Source organism: Apodemus sylvaticus, chromosome 10, assembly GCF_947179515.1.
Source record: "Apodemus sylvaticus chromosome 10, mApoSyl1.1, whole genome shotgun sequence".
Taxonomy (NCBI): Eukaryota; Metazoa; Chordata; class Mammalia; order Rodentia; family Muridae; genus Apodemus; species Apodemus sylvaticus.
Window position 1 is genome coordinate 23,028,681 of NC_067481.1, and position 19,437 is coordinate 23,048,117.

General features: G+C 43.4%; 2 protein-coding genes across 2 annotated transcripts; both read right to left on the bottom strand.

The window, feature by feature from the left end:
* Nucleotides 1–1,379: 1,379 nt before the first annotated feature.
* On the bottom strand, nt 1,380–3,932 carry LOC127693670 (keratin-associated protein 16-1-like). The gene is given in 2 exon segments (XM_052194697.1): nt 1,380–2,355; nt 2,443–3,932. Coding segments are annotated over 2 exon segments (2,466 nt in total).
* A 12,809-nt stretch (nt 3,933–16,741) lies between these two features.
* Nucleotides 16,742–17,239, bottom strand: LOC127693926 (keratin-associated protein 9-1-like). Its single transcript, XM_052195203.1, has one exon. It carries the CDS (start codon nt 17,237–17,239, stop codon nt 16,742–16,744), a length of 498 nt encoding a protein of 165 aa, XP_052051163.1.
* Nucleotides 17,240–19,437: the final 2,198 nt, after the last annotated feature.

A 19,437-nucleotide genomic window follows, 5' to 3' on the forward strand; every position in this document is an offset into this window, starting at 1 on the left:
GGAGGAGCAGAAGGAATAGCACTTCCATGCTCATGGCAAACCTACCAGCAGTGGATAAGACATGTGAGCAAATCCTGATGCCAGTCAACTGTAAAGCATGGCAGGAGGAACAGTGCTATGTGGTTCCACACAAACGAGGTTTCTGAAAGTCAGAATCAGAGAAGCAAAGAGCAGAATGTTTCTTTTCGTGGCTTGGAGAAAGGGAAATGGGGAGCTGGGAACCACTGTCTGTTAACTTCCAACTGCTCCAGATATCTGATGGATGCCTTTGGGTCCAGTGTGTGTCTCTCCCTTCCCCTCCCCCTCTCCCCCTCTTCCCCTCTCCCCTCTCCCTCTCTTTCCCTCTCCCCCTCTTCCCTTATCCCTCTCTCCCTACCCCTTTCTTCTCCTTCTCTCTCCCCCCTCTCCCTACCCCTTCCTCTCTCCCTCTCCCTCCTTCTCCCCCCTTACCCTGTCCCTCTCCCCCTCCCTCTTTCCATCCCCCTCCCTCTCCCTCTCCCCCTCGCCCTCCCTGTCCTTTCCCCCTCCCTCTCTACCCCTCCATCTCCCTCCCCGTCCGTCCCTTTCCCCTCCCTTTTTGCCTCCCCCTGGCTTCCTCCCCATCCCTTCCCCCCTCTCTCCCTCCACCTTCCCTTTCCCTCCCTCTCCCTCTTCCCCTGCCTCCCCCTCTTCCTTCTCTTCTCTTTCCCTCTCCCCCTCTGTCTTCCCCTCCTCCTTCCTCTCCCTTTCTCTCTCTCTCTCTCTCTCTCTCTCTCTCTCTCTCTCTGTATGTGAATGCATGTGTATGTGTGTGTGTGTGTGTGTGTGTGTGAGAGAGAGAGAGAGAGAGAGAGAGAAGGAGAGAGACAAACAGACAGACACAGACACAGAGACATAGAGACACAGAGAGAGACTATATTATATTGTACAACAAAAAGTCTTTTGAGCATGTGGATCTACTATCAAGTGATTTATCAAAATAAAATAACAACAGACAATATGGAATGAATGATAGTCCAGAATTTATTAAGTTTCCGTCCATTTTTGATAATTTTAATTAAAGTGTTTTTCTCAGTTGTTCAGAGGGAAAGATAAAGATCTGGGCTCAGAAGAGAAGTTGAATGCTGGCTTCCGTATCTGTCTCTGAAGCCAGCACATGATCTACAGAATAGAGAGAAAAGGAGAAAGAGAGAGAGAGAGAGAGAGAGAGAGAGAGAGAGAGAGAGAGAGAGAGAGAGAGAAAGAGAGAGACACGGAGAAGGAGAGGGAGAGGGAGAGGGAGAGGGAGAGGGAGAGGGAGAGGGAGAGGGAGAGGGAGAGGGAGAGGGAGAGGGAGAGGGAGAGGGAGAGAGAGATGAATAGGTTTTCAAAGTGGCAATAACTCATACTAAGATGTGAGCTTATGCCCACATGGCAAGACTGGTGTGACAGAAGTGTGGTTGTGTGACATTGTTCAGTTGGAAAGTTGATAAGTAGTAGGGCTGGCAGCAGCTGCTGGTCACGTAAGTTGGTTTACAGCAGGTGGTTTAGCAGCAGGTGGTTTCACAGCAGGATGGGCAGCAGTTAGGTTGGCAGCAGCTGCACTCACAGCAGCTGGGCTGGCAGCAGCTGGTCACACAGGTTGGCTTACAGCATGTGGTCTTACAGCAGGTGGTTTCACAGCAGCTTGGCTGGTAGCATGGTGGGCTGCAGCAGCTGGTCACACAGACTGGTTTCCAACAGATGGTTTCACAGCAACTGGGCTGGCAGCAACTTGTTGCACAAGTTGGCTTATAGTAGGTGGTCCTACAGCAGGTGGTTTCACAGCAGCTGGGCTGGCAGCATGGTGGAATGCAACAGCTGGTCACACAGGCTGGTTTGCAGCAGATGGTTTCACAGCAGCTGGGCTGGCAGCATAGTGGGCTGCAGCAGCTGGTCACACAGACTGGTTTGCAGCAGATGGTTTCACAGCAGCTGGGCTGGCAGCATAGTGGGCTGCAGCAGCTGGTCACACAGACTGGTTTGCAGCAGATGGTTTCGCAGCAACTGGGCTGGCAGCAGCTGGTCACGCAGGTTGGCTTACAGCAGGTGGTCCTACAGCAGGTGGTTTCACAGCAGCTGGGCTGGCAGCATGGTGGAATGCAGCAGCTGGTCACACAGGCTGGTTTGCAGCAGATGGTTTCACAGCAGCTGGGCTGGCAGCATGGTGGGCTGCAGCAGCTGGTCACACAGACTGGTTTGCAGCAGATGGTTTCACAGCAACTGGGCTGGCAGCAGCTGGTCACGCAGGTTGGCTTACAGCAGGTGGTCCTACAGCAGGTGGTTTCACAGCAGCTTGGCTGGCAGCATGGTGGGCTGCAGCAGCTGGTCACACAGGTTGGCTTACAGCAAGTGGTCCTACAGCAGGTGGTTTTATAGCAGCAGGGCTGACAGCAGCTGGTCACACAGGTTGGCTTACAGCAGGTGGTCCTACAGCAGGTGGTTTCACAGCAGCTGGGCTGGCAGCAGCTGGTCACACAGGTTGGCTTACAGCAGGTGGTCTTACAGCAGGTGGTTTCACAGCAGCTGGGCTGGCAGCATGGTGGGCTGCAACAGCTGGTCACACAGGCTGGTTTGCAGCAGATGGTTTCACAGCAGCTGGGCTGGCAGCATAGTGGACTGCAGCAGCTGGTCACACAGACTGGTTTGCAGCAGATGGTTTCACAGCAACTAGGCTGGCAGCAGCTGGTCACGCAGGTTGGCTTACAGCAGGTGGTCCTACAGCAAGTGGTTTCACAGCAGCTGGGCTGGCAGCATGGTGGGCTGCAACAGCTAGTCACACAGGCTGGTTTGCAGCAGATGGTTTCACAGCAGCTGGGCTGGCAGCATAGTGGGCTGCAGCAGCTGGTCACACAGACTGGTTGGCAGCAGATGGTTTCACAGCAACTGGGCTGGCAGCAGCTGGTCACGCAGGTTGGCTTACAGCAGGTGGTCCTACAGCAGGTGGTTTCACAGCAGCTGGGCTGGCAGCATGGTGGGCTGCAGCAGCTGGTCACACAGGCTGGTTTGCAGCAAATGGTTTCACAGCAGCTGGGCTGGCAGCATAGTGGGCTGCAGCAGCTGGTCACACAGACTGGTTTGCAGCAGATGGTTTCACAGCAACTGGGCTGGCAGCAGCTGGTCACGCAGGTTGGCTTACAGCAGGTGGTCCTACAGCAGGTGGTTTCACAGCAGCTGGGCTGGCAGCATGGTGGGCTGCAGCAGCTGGTCGCACAGGTTGGCTTACAGCAAGTGGTCCTACAGCAGGTGGTTTTATAGCAGCAGGGCTGGCAGCAGCTGGTCACACAGGTTGGCTTATAGCAGGTGGTCCTACAGCAGGTGGTTTCACAGCAGCTGGGCTGGCAGCAGTTGGTCACACAGGTTGGCTTACAGCAGGTGGTTTTACAGCAGCAGGGCTGGCAGCAGTTGGTCACACAGGTTGGCTTACAGCAGGTGGTCCTACAGCAGGTGGTTTCACAGCAGTTTGGCTGGCAGCATGGTGGGCTGCAGCAGCTGGTCACACAGGTTGGCTTACAGCAGGTGGTCCTACAGCAGTTGGTTTTACAGCAGCAGGGCTGGCAGCAGCTGGTCACACAGGTTGGCTTACAGCAGGTGGTCTTACAACAGGTGGTTTCACAGCAGCTTGGCTGGCAGCATGGTAGGCTGCAGCAGCTGGTCACACAGGTTGGCTTACAGCAGGTGGTCTTACAGCAGGTGGTTTCACAGCAGCTTGACTGGCAGCATGGTGGGCTGCAGCAGCTGGTCACACAGGTTGGCTTACAGCAGGTGGTCTTACAGCAGGTGGTTTTACAGCAGCGGGGCTGGCAGCAGCTGGTCACATAGGTTGGCTTACAGCAGGTGGTCCTACAGCAGGTGGTTTCACAGCAGCTTGGCTGATAGCAGGTGGTCCTGCAGCAATTGAGCTGATTGCAAGGTGAGCAGCAAGAGATGGTCATGGTGTCAGGATGTTTGGGGATTCCTGTTAACAGGTGAGTTTTCTACAATATGAAGAGTTCTTGTATTCTGGACCTTTTATATGCCAGGCCTCCAAGGTTTGGACCAATCAGCAGGATTTTTCCTTGATGTTGTTTACACCATTTTCCATATTAAGTTTGTGTTTCATAAGGAAGTATTTCTCGATGTTATGCATAATTTTGAAGTTGATTCTTAGTCCAGAGTAACTCATGGAAACTCTTTCAACAGAGGCAAGGGTATTGTACTACCAGTTTCATTGTACCTTTGATCGCCGTCTGATCATACGGTAGCCCTAAGAAGTCTTGGGAAAGTCAAAGTATCTGCTTATCAACCTTTTATTCATACTTAGCTTATGAGGTATCTCTGAATGATAGTGTTAAGTTCACAGTGACAAACAGGCCAGTTCTCTGTCCTTTTTCACAAATCCTCACTGCAGATTAGCCCAGTCATCTGTTTCTTTACCATCTCTTCCACCTACATGTACCCAAGACACTTGGGATAAAGATATCTGGCACAATATGCTCCGTATCAGGGTAGACTAGAGGAGTGATGTGGACATGGGAATGAATCAGAACAAGAAGATACCAAAGTGCATGTGTGTTCAGTGTTCTTTTTCTGGTCTTTTAATCTTCATCCTCTGTCTGCCTGCCTGTCTTTCTGTCTTACTATTTCATTTTGCTATCGTTTCTTATTCTCTTTCTCAGTTGCTTTTCTTTCTGTGCAAAGATGGGTTAAAAATAAGTTGAAAGGATTCTTTAATTTGTTTGCGACAGCATATGTATTTAAAACATTTGGGAGGTCTACTGTACATGTTGAAAGGGACAAGTTATGTTTTAGTGGAGAGAATGTCACAAAATGAACAATCCTGTCTCATTACTAATCAAGTAAGAAATACAAATTTATCTTTTTCTTTTTTTTTCTTTTTCTTTTTTTTTACAAATAGTATCCTCTCACTCTTTTTCAAGGAAGATGATCACTCTGTATCAAGCTTACTTTTTTGCCTATGATACCATCTTTGGTTTCTTTGCAAATAAAAGTTGTAATTAACTTCTCCATGCAGCTTATGATTGTGCAAGCCTTCACTGCGACGACCTGTTATTTCTCTTTTTCATTGCCTATAGTGTCCTCCAGGATAAATTCACACAATCTATGTGTGGATTTCTCTTCTACCGAAAATGCAGCTGGTTTGCAGTTTGGGTCAATTAAAATTAATGGCATGACAAAGGTCTCATATGCTACTTTTGGCAAGTAGATTTGAATGTTTTCCTTGCATGTGTAACTATGTGGATAATTAGTTATAAGATCCTTTTGTGAGATGTTTATTCTCTGTTTATTTTTAGTCTTACTTCATGTAAAGCAATAGAATTTATATATTAAATAACACTGTAATAGAATGATTTAGGGTAGTTTTAAGCCAAAGAAAGAAACCAAATTTCAGGTTACTGAGCCCTCCGTATCCCTGAATACACTTATAAAAATAATCACTTCTTCTAAATGGGTCGATATGATGTAGTTGTAGATTTAAACTTAGATATTTAATGTTTCTGCTACAAGATGTGTTCTGATTAAAAACCTCATCTCTGCAGTTTCTGAAGTATAGAAGGATTAATTTTTATTAGCATATATTAGCATATGCTAATTTTGCAAAATTCTGTGGTGGATTGTGGCATCTTCCTACCCTGCACAGCACACTCTCACCACACTTGACCTTGGCATGGTGCCCTCTGCCTCGTTCACCTCAGCCTCTGTCAGCTCTGTTTTTCTCTCTTGTTATTTTTATGTCACTTTTTTCTTCTCATTTCCATGTGACTACCTGTCCTACATGTAATAGTCCCGGACTGGCCATGGTAGAAGGTATTTTTCCATTGTATATTAGCTTTGATTTCATTGGGTGCTTACAGAGGAGCAATGTAGCTGGATCACATGGCTGTTTTATTCTTAGCTTTTTAAGGAAACTCCAAGCTGATTTGCATAGGTTTCATGCAAATTTACATTCTCATCAACAGTGTAAGAGGATTTTTGTTTTTAATTTTTCCCCCTCCCTTTATTGTCAGCATTTATACATTGTTTCCTTGATGGTGGCCGTTCTGACTAGGGTCAGATGGAATTTCATAGATAGCTTTGATTTGCATTTCCCAGATGACCATTTCCATCAATTAATTTTTTCATGTATTTGCTGCATATTTGTGCTTTATTTTTTAAATATTCTGATCATTGGCCCATTTATGGATTGGCTTACTTTCTACTTTTTTTTTTTTTTAACTCATTGTGTATTCGGGATAGCAGGGCCCTGGATGGGTAGCTGGGAACCAATTTTCTTTCTGATTTTCCATTCCGTTGCCTGTCTTTTAGCTTGTTCATTTTTTCCTTATTTGTGCAGAAGCTATTTAATTTGATGCACTTACACCTGTCATTTCCTGCTGCTATTTTCTGAGCTATTGCAGAGCTGTTGGGAATCTTACTACCTGTGCCCATGTCCTGAAGTGTTTTTTTAATTGATTCACAATTGTAATTTTATGTAAAATTCTTCTGTTTTCATCATTTTTACTTATTATTTTTTATTCATTCTTTCTTTCTTTCCTCCCCTTTCTTTTCTTTTCTTTTCTATCTATCTATCTATCTATCTATCTATCTTTTGTTCATTTCTTTCTTTCTTTCTTTCTTTCTTTCTTTCTTTCTTTCTTTCTTTCTTTCTTCCTTCCTTCCGTCTTTCCTTCCTTCCTTTCTTTTGTCATTCAGCAAAAGGTCTTACTATATGGCTCTAGCTGGCCTGAAATTTATTATATAGACCATGCTTGTCTCAATCTCACAAAGCTTTGCCTGCCTCTGTCTCTTGAATACTGAAATTAAAGACTCGTTTCACTATGCCTGGTAACAATTTCACACACACACACACACACACACACACACACACACACACTATTCTGATCACTTTATTTCCTCATTACTCTCTCTAATCTCCCTTCCACTGAACCCCACTTCTTCTCTCAAAGTCTCCCTCCTACATTCATTGTGTGTGTGTGTGTGTGTGTGTGTGTGTGTGTGTGTATGTGTGTGTGTGTCCCTGTGTCCATCCCACTGAGTTTAATTAGGGTTACAGGATCATGAGTTATGGGCACCATGACCCTGGTTACAATACTAAAGAAAAGTACTCTTCCTTCCCCGGCAGCCATTGTTTCTCAGGGAGGAGCGAGGCCTCGTGGGTCTCTCCTTCATCTATGATGGAGTGTTAATGGGCCCTATCTTGTCCTGAAAGCTGGGTTCCACACCATTCCTCCCCATCCTCCAGTTCTTAGCTTCTCTCTGTCCCCTCTCTCAAGCTGTTCCCTGAGGGAGAGGGGATAGTATAGATATCCTGTTTAGGGCTGAGCACTCCCCAATTGCTTATTTTGAACACTCTAAGCAATTATGTATCTTGGTCATAACCATCATTATCCACTGCAAACAGAAACCTCTCCGACCAAGATGAGAACAACACTAACTTATGGGTAAAACCCTAAATATTTAGAAGTCAGTTTGACACTAGTTTTGCTTATCAAAGTAGCAATGTAGTTTCTGTCCTAGGGCCTATGAGTTCCCCAGCTGTGGGCTTTGGACCAGGTTTACAGTACCTATCATACATGAATTTCCTCTTCTAGAAGGAGTTTCATCCAGTAAAAAAACAAGTGTTTGGTTCCTGCCATAATGCTTATGCCACCATTGCCCCAGAGGGTGCATCTTTCCCAACAAGTTGGTATTGTAGTTCGCGGGATTTGTAGCTGGATAAGACTTCTCTTCCCTGACTAGTTGCATCATCTCTCTGGAACCATGAAGCTATCTAGCAGGAGGGAAACATCCAGTTCAGTTCCACTTTTTTTTCTCCATTCCTGTAACCAAAGTATATGGTGTCTTTAGCAGTAGGGTCATACTAGCTGGGTCTGGTGAACAAGCAAAAGAAATGCTAATAATGCACTGTAGTAGGAAATATTTGATAAAAAGGTACCCCCCTGCCAGGCCTCTGCACCAAGTGCAGTTCTCATTGTTGCTGCTGAGCCAATCTCTTCCAGCTAGCTCTCACAGCATCCCAGCTGTGTTTCCTCTCCACCATAGACTCTGTAAACGGCTAGAGTCCAGTGGTCCCACTTTGCATCCACTCCTTCCAAATACCCGGTAAAGCATGACTCTCAAACTTAAATAGTGAACCAATTATATTTATGTACATGGAACTCCCAATTACAAAATGCCAATTTACAATGATAAAGGTCTTATCCCAATTTTCTAACCTTAGTTAAGTTCACATCTGCTGCCATCTGGAAATGTGTGTCTCTCTCCCTGCTCAGCTCCTGTGGTTCTCTGCCCCTCTCTCCCCCTAGCTCTCCTCCTCCTTGCTCTCCTCCAATCACTGGCCTCTCACTGCCTCAATGTGAATGGATAGGAAATATCTTGCAACATTTCATCCTTTCTGTTTAATTAAAAAAAACTTTCTCTCCAAATATAAATTGAGCAAAACTAGTACTATTTTGTTAATTATAAAGTATAAGACAGACCTAACACCCGGTCCATCATCTCTGTCAATCAAACAGAACCTCTGTCCTCTATTCTACCTTCAAAGACTATAATAATTAACATCTGACTCATGTTTTGACTATAAATTTTATGTCATCTGAAAACCATCTATTTAAATCTATATCAGCTTTCTGGATGTTAAACAGCTTTGCTTGGCTATGAGACTAACAGTCTTCAACCCTGTCAGAAACCTGAGAGTGACCAATAACAACTGAAAATAGACAGGAAGCCTAACACAGTTTCCAACACTTAGCCAAATGCTGGAGACCTTTGAAAACCTGAACAGTTCTCCCAAAATGTTGAAGCATCGGTCTTCAGCCTCCTGGCCCAGGGTCATCTGACAGACTTAGAGAAACAGGAATTACCACAGACTAGCCATTCTGTCTTGGCAAAAATCAAGTTGTCCCAACCTGTAATAAAAGTGTCCTTTTTCTAGAGAGTATTTGTCTATAGATGAAGAGAGGCAATCTTTGCCTCGTAGCTGTCTTGTCACAGCTAGAGTAATTCACAGATGCTCAATTTCTTCTTTGAATCCAAGACAGGGAAGCTGTCGGGAGCAGACCAGTGTCACCAACAAGTATATAAGTAACATTAAACATCACATTCTGTGGATTTCTGATGTTTTTGAAAACCAACTATCTATGTAATGTGGACACTTGTCCATTAACTACTTTCTGCTGCTTCTGATTAAAATCTTGAAAATACCCTAACAATAAACTCATAACCTTATATTTCTATTTGGCCCTAAACTCACAGGCATAAACATCTCAGATTTGTTAAAAAACAACAACAAAGAAGGACTGGGTCTAAGCCCTGTACTTTTAAATATTTAGTATCAGTAGAAGAAATTTATACCAATTAAAACCTTGATTATGAATCAAAATTAATTCTGTACCAAATAAGGACTTATGACTTGAACTTAGTCACAATTGAAAGGATTTTTACCAAATGAAATTATGTCTATGTAGTCAATTCTATTTCCTCCCTGTTCCAAATATGACCATTTCTATATTCCCTAGAAAGACAACTTAATAATTATAACCCTCTCCAGCCCCAAATCCCAGGGAACTGGCTTGATGAATCTTCGTAACTTCTTCAAGCTGCATATGGACATTGAGACATTGTGAAGGGGGTAGGGAAGGGTAGAAAAACAGAACCAATCAGTCTCTGATGTCTGTGTCTTGACTAGATCTAGCTGAAGTCCAGGACCTCAGGAGTTCAAGCAGGTCATTTCAACATGTTTGATGAGGAGACTCAAACTGGCTGGATTTTCTGTAATACATAAATCTCAAAACAAAATTTTAGTATCACAACGATTTTCTATTTGATATTCTGGAATCTAGTCCTCTGGAGGTCTCCCTCTATCATTTCCAACTAGCCCTGGAAGAGATGATAGACTGGGTGTTAGGTCTGTCTTATACTTTATAATTTACAAAATGGTAATAGTTTTGCTCAATTTATATTTGGAGAGAAAGTTTTTTTTTAAATTAAACAGAAAGGGTGAAATGTTGCAAGATATTTCCTATCCATTCACATTGAGGCAGTGAGAGGACAGTGATTGGAGGGGAGCAAGGAGGAGGAGGAGCTAGGGGGAGAGAGGGGCAGAGAACCACAGGAGCTGAGCAGGGAGAGAGACACACATTTCCAGATAGCAGCAGATGTGAACTTAACTAAGGTTAGAAAATTGGGATAAGACCTTTATCATTGTAAACTGGCATTTTGTAATTGGGAGTTTCATATACATAAATGTAATTGGTTAACTATTTAAGTTTGAGAACCATGCTTTACCGGGTATTTGGAAGGAGTGGGTGCAGGGCGGGAGCACTGGACTCCTGCAGTTTACAGAGTCTATGGTGGAGAGGAAACACAGCTGGGATGCTGTGAGAGCTAGCTGGAAGAGATTGGCCCAGTGGCAACAATGAGAACCACACTGAGTCAGACAACTGGAACGTGGTGCAGAGGCCTGGCAGGACAGTACCATTTCATTAATTATTTCCCACTGCAGTGCATATTATTGTTTTCTGCACCTTTAGTTTTTATTAACCCTCCCCTTAACCCCATTTTTTTGTTTTTGTTTTTGTTTTTTGTTGTTTTTATGAGACAGGGTTTCTCTGTATAGCTCTGACTGTCCTGGGACTCATTCTGTAGACCAGGCTGGCCTCAAACTCAGAAATCTGTCTGTCTCTGCCTCCCAATTGCTGGGATTAAAGTCATGTGCCACCATTGCCCAGCTCCCTCAACCCCATCTTATCCCCTATTCCCTCACTCATATCTCCCCTTAAACATTTCTACCCTAGTAGCCTCCCTCTCTATTTTTATGTAACATGCGCTCTATTGTTCCCTTTCTTTTCACACCTGTCTGTCTGTCCCTCTGTCTGTCCCCATGGCCTTTACAGGTATTCCAAGCTAAACATACAAATATAAAAATTCAACACTTAGATTCACATATGAGGAAAGGTGTGCATCAAGGTTACAATGAGGCTGAGCTGACATCTGCCTAGGATGAGAGACAGGGATATAGTTTAAGTCTTGTGAAAATTCTTCAGTGCTATCTGTAAATGGGCTGTGTTTTCCTCCAATATTTGTTATTAGTACATTTTAATGCATGCATGTATATTTACAAATTGTGCACATTGTGTGTGTGTGTGTGTGTGTGTGTGTGTGTGTGTATACCAGCAGCTAGAGTACAATCTCAGATGTCATTATCAGACTTACCTCTTTTGAGACAGAGGCTCCCTAAACTGTATAAGCTCTTGTTGGTCCTCTCAGATGGCCATCAGAAATAGAGAATAAGATCATATGCCCGATAATAGTACATACTTTGGTCAAAGATATAGAGAAAGCAATCTGGAACTGAGTTGGAAGCTTCTTCCCTCTGGAGGGGTTTTAAAGTGTCTGAAGAGTTAGATATATGATACTGGGCTGGTGATGGTGGTGGTAGTTGCCAATAATCTTTCCTAGCTGTGAACACTACAAACTATGAAACCAACCTTCCAGGCAAGATATGTCCACCGGTGTAACAGTGACACAAATATTTATGCTCTTCAATTATATTTGAGGCCTTCTGCCCAGAAAGGAATCCATGCCTAGCATTATAAATCCATTCAGCCACCCATGCCTGCAAAGTTCATCGATGCCAGGAAGGTGGTGATGGTTTTGAGACATCAAGGCTAGACCTTTAATCTAGCACTCAGAAGGCAGGGGCAGGTGGATCTCTGTGAGTTTGAGATCAGCCTGGTCTACAGAGCAAGTTCCAGGGCTACACAGAGAAACCCTGCCTTGGAAAATAAGGAACTTACACTACTGTTGTATACTCATTTGACACACCATCAAACTGCTCCCCAAGTATCTTTGTTCACACCCATAGTCAAAAGCTACTCTCAGTTCTAATCAGAGAAGCCTCTCTGCAGTGAATGGTAGGGATGCAGAGACTCGATGACTGCCCAAGATGCTGAGGCTACCTAATGATGGAGGGACAAGCACTAAGTAAGACATTCATACCACTCCCTGTAAGCTCAGAGACCACTTCAGAAGAGGGGCAGAAGAAATGTAAGAGCTTCAGAGCTGGAAGATAGGGAGAAAAGCTGTAAGATGTTATCCTCTAAGGCCCAAGACAGCCACTGATTTATACATCACAGCAGCTATGGTTGCCTTTGCTTGGCCTAAAAAAGCAATAATTAAACTGTCAATAATTAATGCTAGGTGGTGGAGGGGCTCACAAGACCCTATGCTTTATTGCTGAACTCTTGACATAGTTGAACTTTTGATAGATTCTGTGAGACCAAGAGACATTGTCTTCAGTTATGTGCCCACTGCTGAGGCCATCAGGCTCCAGTGGAGAGCTTTAAGTCTGTGATCACATGGACAGCCCTGGTCAAACTCTGTGGGCCACAAACCAAAACAAAAAAATGAATATGAAAAAAAGGTTTTATGGAAGAGGATGGTGTACTGGCTGGTTTTGTGTGTCAACTTGACACAAGCTGGAGTTATCACAGAGAAAGGAGCTTCAGGTGAGGAAATGCCCCCCATGAGATCCAGCTGTAAGGCATTTTCTCAATTAGTGATCAAGGTGGGAGGGCCCCTTGTGGGTGGTGCCATCCCTGGGCTGGTAGTCTTGGGTTCTATAAGAAAGCAAGGTGAGAAAGCCAAGGGAAGCGAGCCAGTAAGGAACATTCCTCCATGACCATGCATCAGCTCCTGCTTCCTGACCTGCTTGAGTTCCAGTCCTGACTTCCTTTGGTGATGAACAGCAGTGTGGAAGGTGTAAGCTGAATAAACCCTTTCCTCCCCAACTTACTTGGTCGTGATGCTTGTGCAGGAATAGAAACCCCAACTAAGACAGATGGGTAGATATGAACAGCAGGGAAGTAAGGAAAAGTAGGGGGTCAGAGCAATCAGTGTGCATTCTATGCATGTATGAAACTGTCAGAGAGCAAATATAATGATGATGATGATGATGAAGAAGAAAAAGTAAAGGAGATAAAACAGTCACTCTGTTCTATGCCTGGATGCATAGATGTGCACTAATATTTTGCATATGTAGATATTTCTTTTGAGCATGTACATGTTATCACATTCTGCCTCTGGTCTCTTTGACTTAGAAAGCCAAACTCTGTTTACAGGTTTTAGGACAGAATATGTCAGCTAAACTCACTGGAGAGAAGTTGGAGAAGTGTTCTTGCTAACTAAATATAGCCAAAAGGCTGATGCTACCAGATTATCACCAGATCCACAACCACATAAAACAGACAAGTTCCCAGGTCTTTGGAGAGACAGCTAGCTACTCTACTGACAGAGACATTCAGACTTTCAAAGACATCATAGAGGAAGCTCTGAGATGCTGAAGGATATACTTTGGGGACTGGGGAGATAGCCTTGTTGTTAAGAGCATGAGGTGCTCTTACAGAGGGCCCAGGTCCAGTTCCCAGCACCCACATGGCAGCTTACCACCATCTGTAACTCTAGTCCCGAGAATCAGATGCCCTCTTCTTGCCTCTGTATGCACCATACACATAGGATGTACATAGTACCTGTAGGCAAATGCGCATACTTCTTTACATTCATAAATCTTTGACTTATATATCAGACAAACCCACACTAGCTTTCAAGCATGTCATGAAGGGATAAAAGGGTTTCTATTTTCTGGCACCAAACCAGGTCTTCTTATCCCTCTGGGAATTATGAGGAAAACTGAGATACCTCTGAGCTGTGGTGGACCTTATTCTTGGCCAGAGAACAAGATGGGAGAAATGATCTGCCAAGCAACTTGTCATATAAATAAAGGATGAGAGGTCAGGTGATATAGGGCAGGATTTTAGATAATGAATAAGAACACCTTCCTTGAACTTCTCAGGATGGCTATACAGCACTGGCAGACTTCCTTTTCCTGTGACCCTCCTGTGACCCCTTGCTGGGCTAAGGCTGGATGATGCTGCAAGGCAGGAATTTACAAGGGAGATCTTCAATGGGATGCTAATGAATCTGGGGGTGGACATCCTGCCAGCAGAGTGTCTTTTAGGGCAACCTGTTTTACTTAGCTTCTTACTGTAGTTGGTTTCCCAAGAATAGCTAAGGTCCTGGATGTCTTCATGGCTAGCTAAAGAGATGTCATATATGAAACCAGAATTCTGGTTTCGAGAAAGAGACTGCTTGTTCAAGCTTTGAGAAGCCTCTAAATGGTAACAAAGGTTTACACTAAGTCAGAAATAGCGCCATTAAGACTGCACACCCAGGAGCCCAAGACAGAAATCAAGAGTTCAGATTCTCTTTGGTGGGTACAACTTAGAAGTGGCACGCGTGGCCAGGTGTGGTGATGCATGTCTTCAATCCCAACACTTGGGAGTCAGAGGAAGACAGAGCTCTGTGAGTTCAAGGCTAGTCTGGTTTACATAGCAGACTCCAGGACAGCCAGGACTACATAAAGAGACTCTCTCAGAGAGGTGGGGTGGGGAACGGGTTGGGGGAGGGAAGAAAAGTAGCACAAATATCTACAGAGCTATTGTGTGCAAAGGCACCTTATAGAGTTATAGCTATCCTCTAAAGGGTCTATACCTGGATACATAGTAGCACACTAATGTTTTGCATATGTTGATTTTTCTTTTGAGCATGTACATGCTATAGCATTCTGCCTTTGGACTTTTTTCACTTAAAAAGTCAATCTCTAAGGATTTGTCAGCTAAACTCACTGGAGAGAAGTTCTTGCTAACTAAATACAGCCAAAGCTGATGCTACCAGATTATCATCAGATCCACAACTCTGATCTTAGGAGAGTAGGCCCTGGTGTGGTTGATGGGAAGCAATGCCATTTCTCTACAGATAACAGATAACAGATACAGAGAGAGGATGGAGTTATACAATCTTAGTGCCTTGCTCAGGGCACCATAGTAGAGGGACACTGTTCCTTTGCCCTGATAGCATGAGATAAGCCAAACACTGGAATATTATTTAGCTAGATAACGACTGCAGTATTAGAATGTTGTCTGTCTAGTATCAGAAAAAGGAGAGATACAAAAGTATTGACAAGTATGTGGAGAGTAGGACTCTTTAAACTTCTGAAAAATTTAAGGAGATTTATTTATTATATTTCATGTATATTAGTGTCTTGCCTGCCTGCATGTATATATACTAGATGTATGCCTGGTGCCCAGGGATGTCAGAAGAGGGTATTAGGTACCCTGGACCTAAGATTACAGGTGGTTGCAGTTGCTGTGTGGATGCTGAGAGTTGAACCTAGGTCCTCCTTAACAGCAAGGTATGCTCTTAACCACTGAGCCATCTCTCCAGTCCCAGAAACTGGGTACCTTACTCAGCAGTAGGACATGAAGCAGAGTGTTAGGGGTGCAGAACATTACAAAGGTTCTAGGAACCAAACAAACAAATGTAAAGGTAATTTGTGACTCGGTAGCTATATCTCAGGATATTTGTTTAAGTTAACTGAAATCAGAATCTTTTTAAATTTAAATTTAAATTTTTCTTGTGACTATTTATTGAATGTAGTGAAGGACTCTATAAAGTCCTTTTAAGTCTATCATGGACTCTTGTGTTTTGAAGATATTTGTTCATCCATTCCCTCATGCCCCAACTAGTTACCCTCTTTCTCATAGACAACCCATAGGATTTGAAGTTTCTTTATAAAATCTTGGACTTACAAATGAGAGCGCTTGGCTGATAATTTGTCACTCCATGTTTGATTTATGCCACTCAATATGATAAATTCACATGCAGTCATTTGCTAGCAAATGATACAGTTAATATCAGAATATAAAATGGATGTTGACACTTGCAAATTTATGCCAGTCCCATTAAAAAATAGATAAGATGTGTAGACAGTAAGATGCCAATCGAGAAGTAAATGGATAAAGAGAATATGACAGGAGGCTATTGCTATGTGATCCACTTAAATGATGTGTATAAAAGCCAGACAGAGGGCTGGTGAGGTAACTCAGCGGTTAAGAGCACTGGCTACTGTTCCGAAGGTACTAAGTTCAAATCCCAGTAATCACATGGTGATTCACAACCATCTGTAATGAGATCTGATGTCCTCTTCTGGGTGTCTGAAGACAGCTACAGTGTACTTACATATAACAATAAAATAAACAAATTAAAAAAAAAGAAGCCAGACAGAAAAGGAGAGAACAGACTATTGGTTTATGGGAGCAGGGGTTGAAGGAACTATGAAGGAACTATCTATTATCAATCAGTTGATAATAGATTTGATTTATGCCAGATAAAAAAAATCCTTCCATGGATCTGATGTACAATATCATACTAAGTGTCACTGATAACAAGGCGCCTCGCTGAGTATTTAAACATCTATTGATTAAGTAGATTTGATATTAAGTGACTTATCAAAGTATAATGACACACAATATGGAATGAATGTCAGCAGAGAGTTTATTAAAATCGGTTTTTTCTAGTGATACAAATTAGAAGTGACCAGAAAGAAGAGATATAGTACACAAAAATTGGGGTAACTCAGAAGAAAATACAGATTAAATAAAGTTAGCCAATGCCAGATCTTCACATCAGCCATCCAGGAAGAGCATCAGCAATCTCTGGAGATGAGAGGGTTAGGGTAAAGGCTTAGGGTGAGGGTGAGGGACTCCATCCTTCCTCAAAGCATTTCATCTCTTAAGAAAGACTACATTTGTGAGGTTCCCTGGTGAGAGCAGGAATTTGTCCAGCAAAGGTTAAGAGGTGGCTTTGAGCAGACAGGGCATGCCAGCTCTCACTGGAGCATGGCTTTTCAGGCATTCTTTGGGGTCTGGTCATCAGCAGCAGGTGGGCACACAGGGCAGGGCTGGCAGCAGGGTGTGCTGCAGCCAATGATCACACAGGTGGGTTTAAAAGAGGTGGTCTTGCAGCAGCTGGTTTCACAGCAAGTTGGTTGGCAGCAGAGCTGGAGAAGGCTAGGCTGGCAGCAGCTGGGCTGGCAGCAGGTGGGCACACAGCAGCTGGGCTGGCAGCAGGGTGTGCTGCAGCAGATGGTCACACAGGCTGGTTTGCAACAGTTGCTGTCACAGCAGGTAGTGTCACAGCAGGTTGGGGGACAGCACAGCTGGGAAGAGCTGTTGACAGTCTTGGTGCTGTGACAGCAGATAGCCTTGCAGCAACAGGGTGTGCTGCTGCAACCTGGGGCACAGCAAGGCTGGCAGCAGATGAACACAGGGCAGCTGGATTCAGAGCTGCTGCTGGTCTTGCAGCAGGTGGTCTTGCAGCAGCATGGCTGACAGGTGTGGGTCATGGTGTCAGGAGTGGAGGGTGATCTTGTATTCCCAGGTGAGTCTTCTACAATGTAGCAAGTTCTTCCAGTCAGAGCCTTTTATACAACAGGCCTCCAAGGTTTAGACCAATCAGAAGGACTTTTCCTCCTTGTTTATCATTTTCCATATTTAATTTGTTTTCAAGGAAGAATTTCTCATCCAATACTCTGAATCATTTGAAAGCATTCATTATTTATCTGGTGATAACTTACTTGAAGTTTTTCCAATAAATTGGGGGCCATTCCATCAGCTTTGTTGTAACTCTGATGGTCATCTGGGCCTTGGTTAGCTCCTGACTGTGTGGATGGTAAAGATCACTGTGTTCTTACAACTTTCTTCCAGTATCCGTACTTGGAAATACAAAAGTCTCTGCACAGGAGTGTGCTGTGTTCACAATCATGGACTCAATACCTATTTCCCTGTCTATTTGCAGATAGAACCCAATTCCAAACTGTCTTAGTTGTCAATCTCTGGTGCATACATTCCTGTACCTGTGTATCTGAAGCATAGTAAAGGTGCTTATGAGTTGGTTTCTGGAATAATGTGTTTCATAGCAGAGTAAACAATTCTGAAGGGTATGAAAAGAAACAAAGAAACAAACACCCAGCATTTAGGAATAAGCACCCATCAGTGGATGTGCTGGTGAGCATTGGTTCTGACTGGCTGGCCCAGGCAACTCCTGGGAAAAATACACTTTTAGTCTCAGATCTAGACAAGCCATGGTGAGCGGGTGACTCCAGCTCACAATGGCTGGCTGCAGTGCCAGGGATCTTAGACTGTTGATCTTTTCCTTGATTTTCCTTCCCTCTGCCCTGCTCCCTTTACCTCTAATCTCATCTTTCTAGCTAGTCCCTCTCCTTCAGTTTCTATTTTGTCTTTCTCTTCAATGAAAGATTCACGTACCTAATTTATTACCCATTTCCCCTGTGAGCACTAAGATGTGCCTCTCTTTTTCTACTACTCATATTAATAAACATAGATTATTAATTCCTCATTTGAGAGAATGAAGAGCAAGCACAGCCATCCCAGTATTTAAGAAATGGAAATTAACCCAATTCCTACAAACCATTTCATGTCACCCACCCCCAAGCGCTGCTTCCTACACCATCCAGGTTCTGTCTGTCTTCCAATGCTGGGCATCACTTTTAACCTCTTTGCAAATCAAAATTATTCTTTGTTCACAGGATAACTGTGACAATCTCTACCATCATGATTCCAAGTTTGCTTGCTCTCATTCCCATGTACTCTTTGACTGGATGAATTTCACACAGCTCATTGGCTGAAGTTTTTCATAGAAAATAGTTTGGTTCTATTCATAACCACACTGCACAAGTGTTTCTGTTTTAAATACTACTGTACAGGACTGGGTACTCGGAAACTTGCTTCTCCGGAAATGTTTGTAGATTCCTTTGCAGGAGTCTAGCCCCCTTTTCACTAGATTTATTCTTGGATTTTTTTTATTGCCCTACCTGGGTTTCAATTTATAACTTTCATTTTTGTTTCTTATGACATATGGAAAGTCACTACCCTCTCTATGGCCCCCATGGTTTTCTCTGGAATCATTTTCTCTTCTGAAATAGTCCAATTGTTCTTTCGTGTGCTTTCCCTCCTTCATTAAAGAAACGTGAAATGTGTGTTTTTGAGTCTGACTTAACAGGAGAATCTTCAAATTTAATCCATTCCTGGCCAGTGACATCATTCTGTCCTTCCTTCTATACACCATGTTTTATTTATGCATTCACCCACTGACAGACAGGCAGTTTGTTTTATGTATTGCGTAGTAGGTTACATTGCTCATATGATGGTTCTAATCTTAGTTTGTTGTTTTTTAAATATCCTACAAGCTAATTTCCATACAGCTTGTACTAATTTACATTCCCATTTACCATGTGTAAAAGTTTTCTTTCGCCCTTATATCCTCACCAGAACTTGTTATTGTTTGTTTTCTTGATGACAGCTGTTCTTGACAGGAATGTGCTAGAATTTCAAAGAACTTTTGATTTGCATTTTTTCATGGCTAATGGTGTTGAATATGTTTTAATGTATTCTTTTAATAATTTCTAATTTTTGCTTTTAAAAAGTCTTCAAGCAATATGATTAGTGATAGGATTATTTTTTTTAAATTTTAAATTTTAAGTTCTCATATGTATACATTTATGTATTTGTATACATACACACA